A 21,984-nucleotide genomic window follows, 5' to 3' on the forward strand; every position below is an offset into this window, starting at 1 on the left:
ACACCAGGGCCTGTGGCACTGGCTGAGGCCACTTACACCACACCAGGGCCTGTGGCTGCTGGCTGAGGCCACTTACACCACACAAGGGCCTGTGGCTGCTGGCTGAGGCCACCTACACCACACCAGGGCCTGTGGCTGCTGGCTGAGGCCACTTACACCACACCAGGCCCTGTGCTGGTTCCAGAGGCTATCTTCAACAATCCAGGGCCTGTGCTGTTGGATAAATGCCAAACTGAGCCTTTGGGTTAGGGTATTATGCAAACATGCAGTTATGGTTATAGGATTGTCTTCGTAACTTCAGGTACTTGCCACCTAATCACTTGAATCCATAAATTGAGACATTGTGCTGGGGCCAGAAGCTTACGGCCATACCACCCTGAGCACGCCCGACCTCGTCTGATCTCGGAAGCTAAGCAGGGCTGGGCTTGGTTAGTACTTGGATGGGAGACTGCCTGGGAATACCTGGTGCTGTAAGCCTTTCATTTTCATGTCATTGAACCGCTTTTGATCCAGAGAAGGGGTGTATTAAAAGACCAAAAGCAGCTGCCCATTAATGAGGGCACATTAACGACATTGCGTTTTGGCTGTTTTCCAATGTCTTGTGCTGCTAGCTGATGCCACCTACACCACACCAGGGCCTGAGTGACCGGCTGGGGCCACTTACACCACATCAGGGCCTGTGGCTCTGGCTGAGGCCACTTACACCACACCAGGGCCTGTGGCTGCTGGCTGAGGCCACTTACACCACACCAGGGCCTGTGGCTGCTGGCTGAGGCCACCTACACCACACCAGGGCCTTAGTTGCTATTGCGGCCAATTACACCACACCAGGGTCTGTGGCTCTTGCTCAGGCCACTTACACCACACCAGGGCCTGTGGCTGCTGGCTGAGGCCACTTACACCACACCAGGGCCTGTGGCTGCTGGCTGAGGCCACTTACACCACACAAGGGCCTGTGGCTGCTGGCTGAGGCCACCTACACCACACCAGGGCCTGTGGCTTCTGGCTGAGGCCACTTACACCACACCAGGGCCTGTGGCTCTTGCTCAGGCCACTCATATCACACCAGACCCTGTGCTTCTGGCCAAGGCCATCTTCACCAAACCTGGCCCAGTGCTGCTTGCTGTGGCCATGTACAACACACGAGGCCCTGTGCTGCTGGCTGAGGCCACTTACACCACACCAGGGCCTTAGTTGCTATTGAGGCCACTTACACCACACCAGGGCCTTATTTGCTTCTGAGGCCACTTACACCACACCAGGGCCTGTGGCTGCTGGCTGAGGCCACATACACAACACCAGGGCCTTAGTTGCTATTGAGGCCAATTACACCACACCAGGGCCTGTGGCACTGGCTGAGGCCACTTACACCACACCAGGGCCTGTGGCTGCTGGCTGAGGCCACTTACACCACACCAGGGCCTGTGGCTCTTGCTCAGGCCACTCATATCACACCAGACCCTGTGCTTCTGGCCGAGGCCATCTTCACCAAACCAGCCCCTGTGCTGCTAGCTGTGGCCATGTACAACACACCAGGCCCTGTGCTGGTTCCAGAGGCTATCTTCAACAATCCAGGGCCTGTGCTGTTGGATAAATGCCAAACTGAGCCTTTGGGTTAGGGTATTATGCAAACATGCAGGTATGGTTATAGGATTGTCTTCGTAACTTCAGGTACTTGCCACCTAATCAGTTGAATCCATAAATTGAGACATTGTGCTGGGGCCAGCAGCTTACGGCCATACCACCCTGAGCACGCCCGACCTCGTCTGATCTCGGAAGCTAAGCAGGGCTGGGCTTGGTTAGTACTTGGATGGGAGACTACCTGGGAATACCTGGTGCTGTAAGCCTTTCATTTTCATGTCATTGAACCGCTTTTGATCCAGAGAAGGGGTGTATTAAAAGACCAAAAGCAGCTGCCCATTAATGAGGGCACATTAACGACACTGCTTTTGGCTGTTTTCCAATGTCTTGTGCTGCTAGCTGATGCCACCTACACCACACCAGGGCCTGAGTGACCGGCTGGGGCCACTTACACCACATCAGGGCCTGTGGCTCTGGCTCAGGCCACTTACACCACACCAGGGCCTGTGGCTGCTGGCTGAGGCCACATACACAACACCAGGGCCTTAGTTGCTATTGAGGCCAATTACACCACACCAGGGTCTGTGGCTGCTGGCTCAGGCCACCTACACCACACCAGGGCCTGTGGCTGTTGTTCAGGCCACTTACACCACACCAAGGCCTGTGGCACTGGCTGAGGCCACTTACACCACACCAGGGCCTGTGGCTCTGGCTGAGGCCACTTACACCACACCAGGGTCTGTGGCTGCTGGCTGAGGCCACTTACACCACACCAGGGCCTGTGGCTGCTGGCTGAGGCCACCTACACCACACCAGGGCATTAGTTGCTATTGAGGCCACTTACACCACACCAGGGCCTGTGGCACTGGCTGAGGCCACTTACACCACACCAGGGCCTGTGGCTCTGGCTGAGGCCACTTACACCACACCAGGGCCTGTGGCTGCTGGCTGAGGCCACTTACACCACACCAGGGCCTGTGGCTGCTGGCTGAGGCCACCTACACCACACCAGGGCCTGTGGCTGCTGGCTGAGGCGACATACACCACACCAGGGCCCTTTTGCTGCTGGCTGAGGCCACTTACACCACACCAGTGCCTGTGGCTTCTGGCTGAGGCCACTTACACCACACCAGGGCCTGTGGCTCTTGCTCAGGCCACTCACATCACACCAGGCCCTGCGCTTCTGGCCGAGGCCATCTTCACCAAACCTGGCCCTGTGCTGCTAGCTGTGGCCATGTACAACACACCAGGCCCTGTGCTGGTTCCTAAGGCCATCTTCAACAATCCAGGGCCTGTGCTGTTAGATAAATGCTAAACTGAGCCTTTGGGTTAGGGTATTATGCAAACATGAAGGCATGGTTATAGGATTGTCTTCGTAACTTCAGGTACTTGCCACCTAATCAGTTGAATCCATAAATTGAGACATTGTGCTGGGGCCAGCAGCTTACGGCCATACCACCCTGAGCACGCCCGACCTCGTCTGATCTCGGAAGCTAAGCAGGCCTGGGCTTGGTTAGTACTTGGATGGGAGACTTCCTTGGAATACCTGGTGCTGTAAGCCTTTCATTTTCATGTCATTGAACCGCTTTTGATCCAGAGAAGGGGTGTATTAAAAGACCAAAAGCAGCTGCCCATTAATGAGGGCACATTAACGACATTGCTTTTGGCTCTTTTCCAATGTCTTGTGCTGCTAGCTGATGCCACCTACACCACACCAGGGCCTGAGTGACCGGCTGGGGCCACTTACACCACATCAGGGCCTGTGGCACTGGCTGAGGCCACTTACACCACACCAAGGCCTGTGGCTGCTGGCTGAGGCCACTTACACCACACCAGGGCCTTAGTTGCTATTGAGGCCAATTACACCACACCAGGGTCTGTGGCTCTTGCTCAGGCCACTTACACCACACCAGGGCCTGTGGCTGCTGGCTGAGGCCACCTACACCACACCAGGGCCTGTGGCAGCTGGCTGAGGCGACTTACACCACACCAGGGCCCTTTTGCTGCTGGCTGAGGCCACTTACACCACACCAGTGCCTGTGGCTTCTGGCTGAGGCCACTTACACCACACCAGGGCCTGTGGCTCTTGCTCAGGCCACTCACATCACACCAGGACCTGCGCTTCTGGCCGAGGCCATCTTCACCAAACCTGGCCCTGTGCTGCTAGCTGTGGCCATGTACAACACACCAGGCCCTGTGCTGGTTCCTGAGGCCATCTTCAACAATCCAGGGCCTGTGCTGTTAGATAAATGCTAAACTGAGCCTTTGGGTTAGGGTATTATGCAAACATGCAGTCAGGGTTATAAGATTGTCTTCGTAACTTCAGGTACTTGCCACCTAATCAGTTGAATCCATAAATTGAGACATTGTGCTGGGGCCAGCAGCTTACGGCCATACCACCCTGAGCACGCCCGACCTCGTCTGATCTCGGAAGCTAAGCAGGGCTGGGCTTGGTTAGTACTTGGATGGGAGACTTCCTGGGAATTCCTGGTGCTGTAAGCCTTTCATTTTCATGTCATTGAACCGCTTTTGATCCAGAGAAGGGGTGTATTAAAAGACCAAAAGCAGCTGCCCATTAATGAGGGCACATTAACGACACTGCTTTTGGCTGTTTTCCAATGTCTTGTGCTGCTAGCTGATGCCACCTACACCACACCAGGGCCTGAGTGACCGGCTGGGGCCACTTACACCACATCAAGGCCTGTGGCTGCTGGCTGAGGCCACTTACACCACACCAGGGCCTGTGGCACTGGCTGAGGCCACTAACACCACACCAGGGTCTGTGGCTGCTGGCTGAGGCCACCTACACCACACCAGGGCATTAGTTGCTATTGAGGCCAATTACACCACACCAGGGTCTGTGGCTCTTGCTCAGGCCACTTACACCACACCAGGGCCTGTGGCTGCTGGCTGAGGCCACTTACACCACACCAGGGCCTGTGGCTGCTGGCTGAGGCCACCTACACCACACCAGGGCATTAGTTGCTATTGAGGCCAATTACACCACACCAGGGTCTCTGACTCTTGCTCAGGCCACTTACACCACACCAGGGCATGTGGCACTGGCTGAGGCCACTTACACCACACCAGGGCCTGTGGCTGCTGGCTGAGGCCACTTACACCACACCAGGGCCTGTGGCTGCTGGCTGAGGCCACTTACACCACACCAGGGCCTGTGGCTGCTGGCTGAGGTCACTTACACCACACCAGTGCCTGTGGCTTCTGGCTGAGGCCACTTACACCACACCAGGGCCTGTGGCTCTTGTGGCTGCTGGCTGAGGCCACTTACACCACACCAGGGCCTGTGGCTGCTGGCTGAGGCCACTTACACCACACCAGGGCCTGTGGCTGCTGGCTGAGGCCACTTACACCACACCAGGGCCTGTGGCTGCTGGCTGAGGCCACTTACACCACACCAGGGCCTGTGGCTCTTGCTCAGGCCACTCAAATCACACCAGACCCTGTGCTTCTGGCCAAGGCCATCTTCACCAAACCTGGCCCAGTGCTGCTTGCTGTGGCCATGTACAAGACACAAGACCCTGTGCTGCTGGCTGAGGCCACTTACACCACACCAGGGCCTGTGGCTGCTGGCTGAGGCCACATACACCACACCAGGGCCTTAGTTGCTATTGTGGCCAATTACACCACACCAGGGCCTGTTGCTGCTGGCTGAGGCCAATTACACCACACCAGGGCCTGTGGCACTGGCTGAGGCCACTTACACCACACCAGGGCCTGTGGCTGCTGGCTGAGGCCACTTACACCACACAAGGGCCTGTGGCTGCTGGCTGAGGCCACCTACACCACACCAGGGTCTGTGGCTGCTGGCTGAGGCCACTTACACCACACCAGGGCCTGTGGCTGCTGGCTGAGGCCACCTACACCACACCAGGGCCTTAGTTGCTATTGAGGCCACTTACACCACACCAGGGCCTTATTTGCTTCTGAGGCCACTTACACCACACCAGGGCCTGTGGCTGCTGGCTGAGGCCACTTACACCACACCAGGGCCTTAGTTGCTATTGAGGCCAATTACACCACACCAGGGTCTGTGGCTCTTGCTCAGGACACTTACACCACACCAGGGCCTGTGGCTGCTGGCTGAGGCCACCTACACCACACCAGGGCCTTAGTTGCTATTGAGGCCACTTACACCACACCAGGGCCTTATTTGCTTCTGAGGCCACTTACACCACACCAAGGCCTGTGGCTGCTGGCTGAGGCCACTTACACCACACCAGGGCCTTAGTTGCTATTGAGGCCACTTACACCACACCAGGGCCTGTGGCTGCTGGCTGAGGCCACATACACCACACCACGGCCTTATTTGCTTCTGAGGCCACTTACACCACACCACGGCCTGTGGCTGCTGGCTCAGGCCACATACACCACACCAGGGCCTTAGTTGCTATTGAGGCCAATTACACCACACCAGGGCCTGTGGCTCTTGCTCAGGCCACTTACACCACACCAGGGCCTGTGGCTGCTGGCTGAGGCCACTTACACCACACAAGGGCCTGTGGCTGCTGGCTGAGGCCACCTACACCACACCAGGGCCTGTGGCTGCTGGCTGAGGCCACATACACCACACCACGGCCTTATTTGCTTCTGAGGCCACTTACACCACACCAGGGCCTTAGTTGCTATTGAGGCCAATTACACCACACCAGGGCCTGTGGCTCTTGCTCAGGCCACTTACACCACACCAGGGCCTGTGGCTGCTGGCTGAGGCCACTTACACCACACAAGGGCCTGTGGCTGCTGGCTGAGGCCACCTACACCACACCAGGGCCTGTGGCTGCTGGCTGAGGCCACTTACACCACACAAGGGCCTGTGGCTGCTGGCTGAGGCCACCTACACCACACCAGGGCCTGTGGCTGCTGGCTGAGACCACTTACACCACACCAGGGCCTGTGGCTCTTGCTCAGGCCACTTACACCACACCACGGCCTTATTTGCTTCTGAGGCCACTTACACCACACCAGGGCCTGTGGCTGCTGGCTGAGGCCACATACACCACACCAGGGCCTTAGTTGCTATTGAGGCCAATTACACCACACCAGGGCCTGTGGCTGCTGGCTGAGGCCACTTACACCACACCAGGGCCTGTGGCTGCTGGCTGAGGCCACTTACACCACACCAGGGCCTGTGGCTGCTGGATGAGGCGACTTACACCACACCAAGGCCTGTGGCTGCTGGCTGAGGCCACTTACACCACACCAGGGCCTTAGTTGCTATTGAGGCCACTTACACCACACCAGGGCCTGTGGCTGCTGGCTGTGGCCATGTACACCACACCAGGGCCTGTGGCTGCTGGCTGAGGCCACATACACCACACCAGGGCCTTAGTTGCTATTGAGGCCAATTACACCACACCAGGGCCTGTGGCACTGGCTGAGGCCACTTACACCACACCAGGGCCTGTGGCTGCTGGCTGAGGGCACTTACACCACACCAGGGCCTGTGGCTGCTTGCTGAGGCCACTTACACCACACCAGGGCCTGTGGCTCTTGCTCAGGCCACTCATATCACACCAGACCCTGTGCTTCTGGCCGAGGCCATCTTCATCCAACCAGGCCCTGTGCTGCTAGCTGTGGCCATGTACAACACACCAGGCCCTGTGCTGGTTCCAGAGGCCATCTTCAACAATCCAGGGCCTGTGCTGTTGGATAAATGCCAAACTGAGCCTTTGGGTTAGGGTATTATGCAAACATGCAGTTATGGTTATAGGATTGTCTTCGTAACTTCAGGTACTTGCCACCTAATCACTTGAATCCATAAATTGAGACATTGTGCTGGGGCCAGCAGCTTACGGCCATACCACCCTGAGCACGCCCGACCTCGTCTGATCTCGGAAGCTAAGCAGGGCTGGGCTTGGTTAGTACTTGGATGGGAGACTGCCTGGGAATACCTGGTGCTGTAAGCCTTTCATTTTCATGTCATTGAACTGCTTTTGATCCAGAGAAGGGGTGTATTAAAAGACCAAAAGCAGCTGCCCATTAATGAGGGCACATTAACGACACTGCTTTTGGCTGTTTTCCAATGTCTTGTGCTGCTAGCTGATGCCACCTACACCACACCAGGGCCTGAGTGACCGGCTGGGGCCACTTACACCACATCAGGGCCTGTGGCTCTGGCTGAGGCCACTTACACCACACCAGGGCCTGTGGCTGCTGGATGAGGCGACTTACACCACACCAAGGCCTGTGGCTGCTGGCTGAGGCCACTTACACCACACCAGGGCCTTAGTTGTTATTGAGGCCACTTACACCACACCAGGGCCTTATTTGCTTCTGAGGCCACTTACACCACACAAGGGCCTGTGGCTGCTGGCTGAGGCCACATACACCACACCAGGGCCTTAGTTGCTATTGAGGCCACTTACACCACACCAGGGCCTGTGGCACTGGCTGAGGCCACTTACACCACACAAGGGCCTGTGGCTGCTGGCTGAGGCCACTTACACCACACCAGTGCCTGTGGCTTCTGGCTGAGGCCACTTACACCACACCAGGGCCTGTGGCTCTTGCTCAGGCCACTCATATCACACCAGACCCTGTGCTTCTGGCCAAGGCCATCTTCACCAAACCTGGCCCAGTGCTGCTTGCTGTGGCCATGTACAAGACACAAGGCCCTGTGCTGCTGGCTGAGGCCACTTACACCACACCAGGGCCTTATTTACTTCTGAGGCCACTTACACCACACCAGGGCCTGTGGCTGCTGGCTGAGGCCACATACACAACACCAGGGCCTTAGTTGCTATTGAGGCCAATTACACCACACCAGGGCCTGTGGCACTGGCTGAGGCCACTTACACCACACCAGGGCCTGTGGCTCTTGCTCAGGCCACTCATATCACACCAGACCCTGCGCTTCTGGCCGAGGCCATCTTCACCAAACCTGGCCCTGTGCTGCTTGCTGTGGCCATGTACAACACACCAGGCCCTGTGCTGGTTCCAGAGGCCATCTTCAACAATCCAGGGCCTGTGCTGTTAGATAAATGCCAAACTGAGCCTTTGGGTTAGGGTATTATGCAAACATGCAGGTATGGTTAAAGGATTGTCTTCGTAACTTCAGGTACTTGCCACCTAATCACTTGAATCCATAAATTGAGACATTGTGCTGAGGCCAGCAGCTTACGGCCATACCACCCTGAGCACCCCCGACCTCGTCTGATCTCGGAAGCTAAGCAGGGCTGGGCTTGGTTAGTACTTGGATGGGAGACTGCCTGGGAATACCTGGTACTGTAAGCCTTTCATTTTCATGTCATTGAACCGCTTTTGATCCAGAGAAGGGGTGTATTATGAAGGATACAAAAAAACAACAACAGCAATAGAATAATATTAAACACAAAGTGAACCCGTCTTCCTTCATTAAATAGGTTCTTTTAGATGTTAAGGAGGAATTGACTTAACCAGGCTGGCGGAGAATGAAGACAACCGGACACCTGCGGCAGATGGGGAATCAGTGAACTTTTATTGAGACAGAGACAACCTCTCAACACAGCTCACATCAGGAGATTCCTAAGATTTGCTGTGAGGATGGGTATATATTCTCTAAAACTTACAGGAGGGGGTTGTGAGGAAAGTGCTGCATTAGCAGAAAAACAACTCCATAAAAGGAAATCGGCCTTGGGTGTTCTAGTCTCTTCGCTTGCAGATATCTTGCACCTGCAGGATGAGGCGATCGCTTCTTATCGCTCTCAAGGCCAAAGTCGTGAGCACATTTTTATTACACAGTTGCACAGTAACTTTAAAGCTGAACAATATTTAAAGCTGAATAATGTTTGATCAGATTATATTTTCTTCAAATCCCCCTTTTGACCCATCTTAAATGGGTCAACACACAAAAATAAGTAACATTCAAAGGAACACAGAGACGTGTCGAAGCCTGGCTCGAAAAACTCCTCGGGTCTTATCATTTGTCTTTATCTGTCATTGCAGATGAGGAGAAAAGAGTCCAGGCACCACCCTGCCCAGGGGTCGGCTGCAAGCAGTCTCGGTTCCAGACGAAAGCAGTAACAGCTGTCCTGCACCCAAGGATACAACGAGTCAGTGCAACCAGGGTAGTGACACAAAATTAACAGTTCCTGTAACCCAGCAACCAAAAAGCATAAGTAATGATAAAAATGTGGAGAGTACAGAGTATACTATAATAATGAGAGATATAAACGTGAAAATGTGAAAGAATAAATCAACCGTAAAATAAACCCAGAACGGTAACTGCTAAGGACATTCAAAAGTGAATATGGTAAAACGTGAGGAAGGGGTGTGGAAAAAACAATTTATATCCAGTGGTGGGAGTACACATTCGCTCAGGCTTAAGTCCGGAGACCCTGAGAACATCGCTTAACCCTCACAACCCGACCAGACACAGTTCAACCAGATATATCCTTCAAGAGGAAGTGGGTGAGGGAAACAATTAATAACAAGCCTAATACAAAACACCACAGAGAAACAACCATTCTAGAAGCATTTAAACAAGAGAAAGACGATAATGTTCGTCACCCTCACGATCAGAGTTTTCATCATCCGTTGGCGAGGAGGTCAAGGCCAGATCCTTTAGGGTAAAAATTAAGCCTGAAAGATCCGGTTTTTTTGCTATTCTGAGCATATTTTGGTTTCTCCAGTGCAAAGCCTGACCCCTAGAGTGCTTGGACCAATCGAGGTCCGTTTCTGACACTAAACTGGACCACTTCCACTGATGCCAACCTCCCAGGGTTATATACCACACTGAGGAGGAGAGATGTACTGCAAGGTTAAAAAGATCCCCCCCTTGGTCTTTGGTGACGGGAGTGACTGGGAAGCTAGCGAAATCTATTTCGACTACCCAACTTTTATTGTTGGGGACACAGAGAGTAATCATTCTAGTCGTACTTGGGGTACAGGAGGTAACCGTGTCTCGTTTCTTTCTAAATGGATCGGGCGTGGGCAAAACTGGAGAGGAAGTGGTGGGCAAGACCCTAGGGGCTACATTTGTCAGATTGGGACTGTCAGAAGGGGGCGAAGCTTTTGAACTTGAAGGTGTCAGAAGTTTCGGGGGCCCTTCACAGATCAGGATTATGCCAATGGGAATGAGACCCAGGGCCAGGAAGCAAACAAAGACGCAACATCTTTGCCTGCCTGTCATTTCAGGGGGAAAGGGCCAAGACATGTTTACTTAGCTTGGATGTCTTCTAATAGAGGATAATGGGGCACAGAAAGGTGGTCCAGTTCCCCCCACCTCGCCAAGGGCGTGTTCTAGGAGTTAAAGAGCAACAAAAAGTATCAGTGACACAACTTTAAATGAGCTTTCAGCGGTTAAAACTATTGCAATGTAAAATGTAAATCTTAAAAACTCAAGCCAATATAAAAGCAAAGTCATAAAAGATGTTAAAAATAGAAAAATAAAAATGTTTAGTTCAGTATGAAGAACACCCCCTTTTGTAACCAGCCGGCTTGTAGGTTGAGTTTTGGCTCCCTCAAGTGGTTGGTGATGCTGTTGCAGCTCCTTCTGACAGGTCCTTCTGCACCTCTCTCAAGGTTCTTCCTGGTTCGGTGGCAGCAGCGCACTGTGTGTAATGAAACCAGGTGTCACCTTTCCCTTCGAGCCTGACAGCGTGGGAGGTCCGCTCTGTTATGCGGTAAGGGCCTGTCCAGCGAGGCTCAGCCCACTTTCTCTTTGTGACTTTCAGGAGGACGTAGTCCATTCCAGGTGTAGCCGCCTCTTTCAGCTCTTGCTGGTTTCTTTCAGCGACCTGTGAGGAATACTGGGCAACAAAACTGCGGAGCATGTTATAATATGTCCTCGGATCGAGGTCTGAATCAGCTTCATCCGACATTAACAGGCGAGAGGAGGGGCCAGGAAAAGGCCTGCCATGCTCCAACTCAAATGGAGTGTAACCAGAGGTTTGATTTACTGAGCATCTTATGGACATTAATGCAAGAGGCAATGCCTTAACCCAATCTAATTTGGTCTGTGCACAGATTTTAGCCAATTTAGTTTTTAGAGTTTGATTCATCCTTTCCACTTTCCCCTGGGATTGGGGGTGGTAAACTGAGCCAAACTTATGTTTCAAACCTAATGCGGCTTCAACCCTCTGCAGATCGTGGTTCCTGAAATGTGAACCATTGTCCGACCTTATGACCTCGGGAAACCCATGCTGTGGTATATAATGATTAATCAGACACTTCACCACAGTTCCACTGTTTTCACTTGCTGTCGGCCAGGCTTCTGGCCAACCTGAAAATGCATCCACAGCCACCAGCAGGTACCTGTAACTACCTACTCTGTCCACCATGTCTGTGTAATCAATGATTATTTCTTTCCCTGGGCAAAGTGGGATGGGGAAGTACCCTGCTATTGGCTTGAAGGCGGGCTTGATTCCAAATTGGTTGCACTCCTTACAGGTTTTAACCATGTATTTTGTCATGTCTTTTAGATAAGGGTGCCACCAGGCGGCTAAGTTCCTCATCATTTGTGCAGGTCCCACATGCCCCACTCCATGTGCCTCTTCCATTGCTGTCTGTCTGACCCCTGGCGGTAGAATGGGCCTTCCATCTGGGCCACGCCAAACATCTGTGTTTGTGGCCCCTCTTGTTACCCATAATGATTTTTCCTGGGGGCTGGCTTTGTCCTGTAACTCTCTGATTGTGGCTAGGCCTAGTTGTATGGGTGGTCTTTCTGGAGGGGGTGTGGCTTCTGGGTCCATTACCATAATCAGGGAGGGTAAGTAACCAGCTGTCTGCTTAGCTACTAAGTCGGCCTGTTTGTTACCTAATGCCACTAAGTCCAATCCGGCACTGTGTCCTTTGCATTTTACCACTGCCACCTTAACAGGTAACAACAGTGCTTCCGCTAATTCCCTCATTTCTATCTCATGTTTAATAGGCTTTCCGCTGGCTGTCAAAAAACCAGCTCTTAGCCACTGCTTGAGCTCCACATGCACTGCTCCCACAGCATAAGCTGAATCACTGTATATATTCACTTTCTGTCCCTTTCCCATCCTTAAGGCTTCAATCACCGCTCTCAGTTCAGCTCTCTGTGCAGACTGTTGTCCTGTCAACTGCTCTGCTTTCACTGTTTTCCATCTCATGTCTGTCTGTTCCACTATTGCCCATGCAGCCTTCAACATTCCACTTTCAGTTCTGAAACAACATCCATCTGTGAACCAATCTTTTTCTGCATCCATTAGAGGTTCTGCCTGCAAATCTGGCCTGATTTTCTCCTGTACCTGCACAACCTCTTCACACATATGTGGTTCCCCTGATCCCATGTGATCAGCCATGTTTATGCCTTCATGTGAGTAGGTGATGTGTGGTGCTTCCAAAATGGTACTGAGGCGTCTCTGCCTGAGTGAAGTGAGTGTGAAGGCCTGTGAGGAGACGTAGGCCACCACACTGTGTGATGTCAAAATTTTTAGTGGGTGGTTCATCACTATGTGTGCTGTTTTCTGAATGATTTTTGCAAGTCCAGAAACGTGTTGTGTGCACGGTGGGTGGCGTTTTTCAGTGTTGTCAAGCATTACGCTTACATATGTCAACACTTTTCTCTCTCCCCCTTTTTTCTGGAACAGGATACCATTGATATGGGTTCCAGTTCCAGAAACATCAAGATGAAAAGGCAAAGCATAATCTGGCACAGCAAGGTCAGAGGCGACAGAAAGCTGTTGTTTTAACTTTATAAACGCCTGTTCTGTTTCTGTAGTCCATGAGAGGGGAGCAGAGAGGTTTCTCATGCCTTGTTCATTTACCAAAACGCGCAAAGGGGAAGTAAGGCCAACATAGTCTGGGACATAGGTCCTGCTGTAACCAGTCAGGCCCAAAAATGACAACATGTCTTTTACAGTTAGAGGTTTTGGATGGTGCAAAATGGAGTTCCTGTGTTCTGGGGACAAGGAAATACCGGACTGTGAGACCATGCGGCCTAGAAAAGAAACCTGTTTTCTTGCAATCTGTAGTTTGTTTTTGCTCACTTTAAAACCTGTGTTGGCCAGGTGGTGAAGTACCACTCTGGTGGCCTCCAAACAGATGTCAGCCGTGGGGGCAGACAGCAAAAGGTCATCCACATATTGTATTAACATACAGTCAGATGGTAGTGGGCTGGTTTGTAAAAGTTCTTTCAAACACTGATTAAACAGTCCTGGGGAGAGGGCAAATCCCTGTGGTAAGCGAGTGTAACGCCATTGTCGGCCTCTAAATGTAAATGAGAAAATGTCACGCAGTGACTCACGAAGTGGGAGGCAGAAAAAGGCATTAGCCAAGTCAATGCAGGTGAACCAGGCATGAGATGGTGGGAGGTTGGTCAAGGCAACATAAGGATTAGGCACAGGCAAAGTAGGAGTGCCAAGTAAGGCATTAATCCTTCTCAAATCATGTGCCATTCTGAACTTCCCCGTGCCTTTTTTCTCAACGGGTAGGATGGGCGTGTTCCACTTAGAGCAGGAGGGCTCCAAGACACCGGCAGTGACCAAACCAGAAATTGTTTCTGCAATCCCAGCCTCAGCCTCCGGTCTGTGTGGGTACTGAGGCTGCCACAAAGGGGTAGCAGATGACAGTTGAAAAGAGACTGGCTCCACATCAACTAAACCTACATCTGTGGGTCCAAGGGACCACAAACAATCTGGAAGAGAGTCGAGTAAAGGCGCAGCATCACAGTGGTCTGTGTGTTCTCTTCCATGTGACCCGCTGACCACTCCATGTTGCAGTGTTGAGGAATTAAAGCAATCATTTAAAATTTGATATGTCTTGGTAGATGGAGAAAACAAAACCTGTGGGAGTTTTGTAGGTGTCCAGTCAGTGGCCGCAAGGGAACGTTTAACCATTCCACCCAGCTCCTTAGCCTGGTGTCCAGGATGTAAGGCCAGTGACACATGGGGAGCTGCCTCATCAGACATCATGTACCACTGTAATTGATCTGTTGTAAAAGTAACCGCTGCTGCCACTCCCTCCGGTGCCGCAAAAATGCACGACATGTTCAGAGACCAAGCCCGCCCCTCACACTGCTTTTGGAACATGTGCTGGTACCAGGTGGTGTCATGCCTGTCATAAAACAGTGTAACATGAGGTGGGTCAGGGGGAGGGACATAAGGATGTAGGAGTGAGAGCCACGGCCGCCATTGCTGAAAAGCAGTCCAAACTCCTGGTTCAGCAGGTGTTTCAACTTCCAATAATGCCCAGTAGATGTCAGCAGAGTCCGCCAAACAGGAGGAGGGTTGCAGCAGAAACTGACCACCTCCCTCTGGCCCATCAGAGCAGGGAAGTACAACCCCAGTAGGGAGAGTCACAGTTAGGCCTTGTGAAGAGCAGAGTATTGTGGCTCCTAATTTAATCAACAAGTCTCTTCCCAGTAAATTCACAGGCGCCTGTTTTGAACAAACATAGCTGTGTAACAAGGTCTGATCTCCAACCGTTGTGGGGAGGGGCACGGTGTACGGCAGAGTTTTAGGTTCCCCAGATATGCCCACCACTGTAATCACTCTGTCAGTAAGTCTTTCACGAGCAACATCCTTAATGGTGGAGTACGTAGCTCCAGTGTCCACTAAAAAGCTGCTTCTTCTTCTATCTACAGTTATGGACAGCATAGGGTCCGCCGTTGTCCCTTCACCGTCCTGGGCAGTCTGTGGGGTGTCCTATAGCTGGGGACCACCCTCGTAGTACTCCCACCCCATCACAGGCATCTGTGGGGCCGGGGGCACTCCAACTACAGCACCACGAGGTCCACCTCTGTGGCCAGGATGCTGATAGGGCCCACCACGGGCTCCCCTGCCTCTTCCAGCAGCCGGGTTCAAAGGGCACGCTTTAGCCCAGTGTCCAGGTTGTCCACACCGGAAACAAACATACATCTGGCCTCCCCTACCACCTCCCATCTGACCCCTTCCCCTGAAACCACCTCTGTTTCCTCCAAATGGGGAACCTCTCTGCCCATAAGGGGCCGGGGAGTGATAAGCACCATACTGGGGGGGCTGTGGATCAGTTGGCCATGGGTTCGGATACAAATCAGGGGCAACTGGACCAGGAGGGGGAGCCGCAGCGGCCACAAGCTGCTTTTTAGGCTTGTCACCTTTTCCACCCAGGTCGTTTTTAGCTTTCTGCAGCTGAACCTTCAACAGTTGCAACTGTAAATCTTCGACGCTCTCCGCTTTATCATCAGACTTAATCTGCACTTTGTTAAGATTAAAAATCAAATGTTTCTTCCAGATTGCAAAGTCACAGTCCTGCAAATCAGGATTATCCTCCATTTTCTGGCTTACTGACTCCGGAATGCCCCTCAGCACCGCCCTTCTAAACCACATGCTCTGTGAACAAGTCCTACTGGGGTGATGACCTGTATGGTTCACCCAGTCTTCAACAGCCTGATTTAGATAATGGGTGGGATTTTGCTTTCCCTCCCATTTAAATTTCTGTAAGGTGCCTTGATTTTTGGGTGGGAATTGTTTGCGCAGGGCCGGTCCAATAAACCTCAAGGCCTGCATTAGTGGCACCTCGTTCTCATGCATGGTAGTACCCGCATTTTGTTCCAGGTCCGCTGCCTGAGATCGGGATGTGCACCTAGTTATAATAGCTCTAAAATCTCCCAGTGCGAGGTCCTGTCCAGCTGTGTATTTATCCAAACCAGCCAACCAGGCATTCCCTCCCTCCGTTATGTCAGGGAGTTTGTCCACTAGGGCCTGGACATCTCCGAATGAATAAGGTTGATACACTGGTCTACGTTGCGCTTTAGTCTGGACCAGGGGAAATATGCCTGGAGGCTGAGGCACAGGGCCCTTAGATCTAGTCTGATATCCTAAACTGGGAGGGGTAGAGGGGGGTGTATTGTTAAGGTCACTGAGTTCATCATCAGTATCCTCAGTTTCTTCCCCGCCTGGTGGGGTAGCAGTGTCAGCAAAAACGTGGGCTAAACTCATCTGTGTTTCCGGATCCTGACGGCCCACCAAAGACATGGTAACTGTGACATTTGGTGAAGTGCCAGGCTCAGTTTTTGCAGTAGCGGTCAGATCTCCTTTAACAGCGACAGGAGTGCTGGCAAAGGGGTTGGACCGGGAAAGAGGGGCTGACGCAACACGATTATTCACCTGGACCACTGACCTATGTTCATTTAAGCAGCTGCGTAATGCTGCTTCTTGATCAGCTAATTGTTGTTCAGTGGGTTCCTGTCTGTTCATTCGAACCGCAAATGGTGCGCTCGCAGGGGGGTCAGTTAGGCCCTCAGATCCGGTTCCAAAACAATGGGACATAGAAGAGGGGGCTCTACTACTAGCTGAGGATGTCGCCGACAGAGAGGAGCTTCCTGGGCAAAAATGCTTGGTATCTATGGGAGTTGGAGCTACGGGCGGTTCTTCTCCAATAGTCATTATTCCACCAGAGATATTAAGTACCGGATATATGCCTGCTGAGGGAGGAGTTGAGGCAGAATAGGGAGGTGGCTGAGACCTATTTTTCTTCATGTGTGGTTTTGCAGTTTCCCATAAACACACCCAGTGATTAAATTTAGCTTTGCGGCCTGCGTGCTTATCTGCTTCCTTTCTGTGTCTCACCCCGCTCATCACACCTGCACCTGCTGCTGCTGAGTTGGCTTCTTCCTCTTTCTCTTTTGCCTGCATAGCCTTATTCTGCCAAATTATTCCCCAGTTACCACTACTCCCCTCGTCCTTTCCCTTTTCTTTCATTAACCTTTCAGCTGTTTTCCTCAATGACTCTTTCTGCTTTTTTGCTTCTTTAGGCTGGTGTGTGGAGTTGATGACTGTCTCAACACATGTTAATTGTTCTCCCAATGTGCTAAGAATAACACCGGGACCCCAACCATCATCATTAGTTTCTCGATCTAATTCTCCATCCATTTTACTGTCAATGGAGGAGTGTTCTTTTATTGATTTTAAAGGAGAATTTGGGCCAGCTGGGTTTCTGCCTCTGTTAGGCACTAACAGCTGGGGCGCTGCTTTAAAGGTGAGTCAGCACTGAAATATCCCTTCAGGTGTTACCAAGCTTCTACCAAACCGGAGTCTGGCGGGTAACCTTGCCTAGAGCTTCCTGATAGGGGTGCTAGTTGGTTGTCACCTTGTTCACACGTCTCATTCACACTTCATACATTACCTGCAGTCACTCATTACCCTCCTTATGTATGTAATAAATGTGTAAAAAAAAAATTCTATGTGTGGTGTATTATTTTAACCAAAAGAGGAACCTAGTTCCTTTAATTGTGTAATCTGTGAACAACGGAGAACCAAACTGTCCTGCCCAGTGTTCCACAGCAAGCATTCAGCGTGTATTTATGTGTGTCCAATATCAAACAGAACATCAAAACATTTAAAACACTAAAATCATCGGGGTTTTAAGAAGAGATCCGTTTTCTCCTATTGATCAAAGGGACCCCTCCTTTGGACTCCAACCAGTACTTCTCCTTTTTAAGTTTTAGAGGATCTTTTCTAATAAAGTCCTCTGGGCCTTCCTAACCCTTCTGTAGTTTAGAGAATATTACTAAAAAATATTCTCAAGGCCTTTAACCTTTTAATTTGTTTAGAAAGGCGTTACTAATAAACCCTTTCAAGGTCCCAGACCTGCACTGAGGTATGTATCCGACACCGGAGAGCAACCCGTCGGCTGCAACCGTGGTCAGACCTCAGTTCACTCTTATCTTTATTCACTTATTCACTTATTTCTTATTCACTTATCTCTTATTCACTTATTTCTTATTCACTTGTCTGATTCTCAACAAGCCTTAAGTAAGCCAGACAATTTTGGTTATGAATTACTAGGAGTTTGGACACTAAGTATTTTTATAATGTTCAATATAGCAGAAATAAAAGGTCTGCTTACCTTGTTTTTGTGTGCACACAGCTTTTGTCCAAACTCCGTTCACTCAGACCACGGCCGAAGTCCTCCCATCCGTTCCAGTTGACCTGGAGCGGATCCTGTTCGTGACGCCAATTGAAGGATACAAAAAAACAACAACAGCAATAGAATAATATTAAACACAAAGTGAACCCGTCTTCCTTCATTAAATAGGTTCTTTTAGATGTTAAGGAGGAATTGACTTAACCAGGCTGGCGGAGAATGAAGACAACCGGACACCTGCGGCAGATGGGGAATCAGTGAACTTTTATTGAGACAGAGACAACCTCTCAACACAGCTCACATCAGGAGATTCCTAAGATTTGCTGTGAGGATGGGTATATATTCTCTAAAACTTACAGGAGGGGGTTGTGAGGAAAGTGCTGCATTAGCAGAAAAACAACTCCATAAAAGGAAATCGGCCTTGGGTGTTCTAGTCTCTTCGCTTGCAGATATCTTGCACCTGCAGGATGAGGCGATCGCTTCTTATCGCTCTCAAGGCCAAAGTCGTGAGCACATTTTTATTACACAGTTGCACAGTAACTTTAAAGCTGAACAATATTTAAAGCTGAATAATGTTTGATCAGATTATATTTTCTTCAATTAAAAGACCAAAAGCAGCTGCCCATTAATGAGGGCACATTAACGACATTGCTTTTGGCTGTTTTCCAATGTCTTGTGCTGCTAGCTGATGCCACCTACACCACACCAGGGACTGAGTGACCGGCTGGGGCCACTTACACCACATCAGGGCCTGTGGCTGCTGGCTGAGGCCACTTACACCACACCAGGGCCTGTGGCTGCTGGCTGAGGCCACTTACACCACACCAGGGCCTGTGGCTGCTGGCTGAGGCCACCTACACCACACCAGGGCCTTAGTTGCTATTGAGGCCAATTACACCACACCAGGGTCTGTGGCTCTTGGTCAGGCCACTTACACCACACCAGGGCCTGTGGCTGCTGGCTGAGGCCACTTACACCACATCAGGGCATTAGTTGCTATTGAGGCCACTTACACCACACCAGGGCCTGTGGCTGCTGGCTGAGGCCACCTACACCACACCAGGGCATTAGTTGCTATTGAGGCCAATTACACCACACCAGGGTCTGTGGCTCTTGCTCAGGCCACTTACACCACACCAGGGCCTGTGGCACTTGCTGAGGCCACTTACACCACACCAGGGCCTGTGGCTGCTGGCTGTGGCCATGTACACCACACCAGGGCCTGTGGCTGCTGGCTGAGGCCACATACACCACACCAGGGCCTTAGTTGCTATTGAGGCCAATTACACCACACCAGGGCCTGTGGCACTGGCTGAGGCCACTTACACCACACCAGGGCCTGTGGCTGCTGGCTGAGGCCACTTACACCACACCAGGGCCTGTGGCTGCTGGCTGAGGCCACTTACACCACACCAGGGCCTGTGGCTCTGGCTCAGGCCACTCATATCACACCAGACCCTGTGCTTCTGGCCGAGGCCATCTTCACCAAACCAGGCCCTGTGCTGCTAGCTGTGGCCATGTACAACACACCAGGCCCTGTTCTGGTTCCTGAGGCCATCTTCAACAATCCAGGGCCTGTGCTGTTGGATAAATGCTAAACTGAGCCTTTGGGTTAGGGTATTATGTAAACATGCAGGTATGGTTATAGGATTGTCTTCGTAACTTCAGGTACTTGCCACCTAATCACTTGAATCCATAAATTGAGACATTGTGCTGGGGCCAGCAGCTTACGGCCATACCACCCTGAGCACGCCCGACCTCGTCTGATCTCGGAAGCTAAGCAGGGCTGGGCTTGGTTAGTACTTGGATGGGAGACTTCCTTGGAATACCTGGTGCTGTAAGCCTTTCATTTTCATGTCATTGAACCGCTTTTGATCCAGAGAAGGGGTGTATTAAAAGACCAAAAGCAGCTGCCCATTAATGAGGGCACATTAACGACATTGCTTTTGGCTCTTTTCCAATGTCTTGTGCTGCTAGCTGATGCCACCTACACCACACCAGGGCCTGAGTGACCGGCTGGGGCCACTTACACCACATCAGGGCCTGTGGCTCTGGCTGAGGCCACTTACACCACACCAGGGCCTGTGGCTGCTGGCTGAGGCCACCTACACCACACCAGGGCCTTAGTTGCTATTGAGGCCAATTACACCACACCAGGGTCTGTAGCTCTTGCTCAGGCCACTTACACCACACCAGGGCCTGTGGCTGCTGGCTGAGGCCACTTACACCACACCAGGGCCTGTGGCTGCTGGCTGAGGCCACTTACACCACACCAGGGCCTGTGGCTGCTGGCTGAGGCCACTTACACCACACAAGGGCCTGTGGCTGCTGGCTGAGGCCACCTACACCACACCAGGGCCTGTGGCTTCTGGCTGAGGCCACTTACACCACACCAGGGCCTGTGGCTCTTGCTCAGGCCACTCATATCACACCAGACCCTGTGCTTCTGGCCAAGGCCATCTTCACCAAACCTGGCCCAGTGCTGCTTGCTGTGGCCATGTACAAGACACAAGGCCCTGTGCTGCTGGCTGAGGCCACTTACACCACACCAGGGCCTTATTTACTTCTGAGGCCACTTACACCACACCAGGGCCTGTGGCTGCTGGCTGAGGCCACATACACAACACCAGGGCCTTAGTTGCTATTGAGGCCAATTACACCACACCAGGGCCTGTGGCACTGGCTGAGGCCACTTACACCACACCAGGGCCTGTGGCTGCTGGCTGAGGCCACTTACACCACACCAGGGCCTGTGGCTCTTGCTCAGGCCACTCATATCACACCAGACCCTGCGCTTCTGGCCGAGGCCATCTTCACCAAACCTGGCCCTGTGCTGCTTGCTGTGGCCATGTACAACACACCAGGCCCTGTGCTGGTTCCAGAGGCCATCTTCAACAATCCAGGGCCTGTGCTGTTAGATAAATGCCAAACTGAGCCTTTGGGTTAGGGTATTATGCAAACATGCAGGTATGGTTATAGGATTGTCTTCGTAACTTCAGGTACTTGCCACCTAATCAGTTGAATCCATAAATTGAGACATTGTGCTGGGGCCAGCAGCTTACGGCCATACCACCCTGAGCACGCCCGACCTCGTCTGATGTCGGAAGCTAAGCAGGGCTGGGCTTGGTTAGTACTTGGATGGGAGACTCCCTGGGAATACCTGGTGCTGTAAGCCTTTCATTTTCATGTCATTGAACCGCTTTTGATCCAGAGAAGGGGTGTATTAAAAGACCAAAAGCAGCTGCCCATTAATGAGGGCACATTAACGACATTGCTTTTGGCTGTTTTCCAATGTCTTGTGCTGCTAGCTGATGCCACCTACACCACACCAGGGCCTGAGTGACCGGCTGGGGCCACTTACACCACATCAGGGCCTGTGGCTCTGGCTGAGGCCACTTACACCACACCAGGGCCTGTGGCTGCTGGCTGAGGCCACTTACACCACACCAGGGCCTTAGTTGCTATTGAGGCCAATTACACCACACCAGGGTCTGTGGCTCTTGCTCAGGCCACTTACACCACACCAGGGCCTGTGGCTGCTGGCTGAGGCCACATACACCACACCAGGGCCTTAGTTGCTATTGAGGCCAA

General features: G+C 52.1%; 1 protein-coding gene and 8 non-coding genes across 9 annotated transcripts; 8 read left to right on the top strand and 1 right to left on the bottom strand.

Moving 5' to 3' along the window:
* Window positions 1-358: 358 nt before the first annotated feature.
* On the top strand, window positions 359-477 carry LOC112434413 (5S ribosomal RNA). Its single transcript, XR_003024050.1, has one exon. It is a non-coding gene; the product is annotated as a 5S ribosomal RNA (ribosomal RNA).
* A 1,251-nt stretch (window positions 478-1,728) lies between these two features.
* LOC112434406 (5S ribosomal RNA) lies at window positions 1,729-1,847 on the top strand. The gene has a single exon (XR_003024046.1). It is a non-coding gene; the product is annotated as a 5S ribosomal RNA (ribosomal RNA).
* Window positions 1,848-3,023: 1,176 nt separating this feature from the next.
* LOC112434408 (5S ribosomal RNA) lies at window positions 3,024-3,142 on the top strand. The gene has a single exon (XR_003024048.1). It is a non-coding gene; the product is annotated as a 5S ribosomal RNA (ribosomal RNA).
* An 822-nt stretch (window positions 3,143-3,964) lies between these two features.
* Window positions 3,965-4,083, top strand: LOC112434409 (5S ribosomal RNA). Its single transcript, XR_003024049.2, has one exon. It is a non-coding gene; the product is annotated as a 5S ribosomal RNA (ribosomal RNA).
* A 3,306-nt stretch (window positions 4,084-7,389) lies between these two features.
* Window positions 7,390-7,508, top strand: LOC112434414 (5S ribosomal RNA). The gene has a single exon (XR_003024051.1). It is a non-coding gene; the product is annotated as a 5S ribosomal RNA (ribosomal RNA).
* Window positions 7,509-8,716: 1,208 nt separating this feature from the next.
* On the top strand, window positions 8,717-8,835 carry LOC112434407 (5S ribosomal RNA). The gene has a single exon (XR_003024047.1). It is a non-coding gene; the product is annotated as a 5S ribosomal RNA (ribosomal RNA).
* A 6,151-nt stretch (window positions 8,836-14,986) lies between these two features.
* On the bottom strand, window positions 14,987-18,987 carry LOC143416582 (uncharacterized). Its single transcript, XM_076881987.1, has 2 exons — window positions 18,599-18,987; window positions 14,987-18,470 (listed from the first exon to the last, which is right to left on the bottom strand). Exon 2 carries the CDS (start codon window positions 17,397-17,399, stop codon window positions 15,192-15,194), a length of 2,208 nt encoding a protein of 735 aa, XP_076738102.1. The 5' UTR covers window positions 17,400-18,470; window positions 18,599-18,987; the 3' UTR covers window positions 14,987-15,191.
* Window positions 18,988-20,118: 1,131 nt separating this feature from the next.
* LOC112434416 (5S ribosomal RNA) lies at window positions 20,119-20,237 on the top strand. Its single transcript, XR_003024053.1, has one exon. It is a non-coding gene; the product is annotated as a 5S ribosomal RNA (ribosomal RNA).
* A 1,212-nt stretch (window positions 20,238-21,449) lies between these two features.
* Window positions 21,450-21,568, top strand: LOC112430999 (5S ribosomal RNA). Its single transcript, XR_003022283.1, has one exon. It is a non-coding gene; the product is annotated as a 5S ribosomal RNA (ribosomal RNA).
* The last annotated feature ends 416 nt before the right edge of the window (window positions 21,569-21,984 follow it).

The sequence above is a fragment of the Maylandia zebra genome, linkage group LG3 (assembly GCF_041146795.1).
Source record: "Maylandia zebra isolate NMK-2024a linkage group LG3, Mzebra_GT3a, whole genome shotgun sequence".
Lineage (NCBI taxonomy): Eukaryota > Metazoa > Chordata > Actinopteri > Cichliformes > Cichlidae > Maylandia > Maylandia zebra.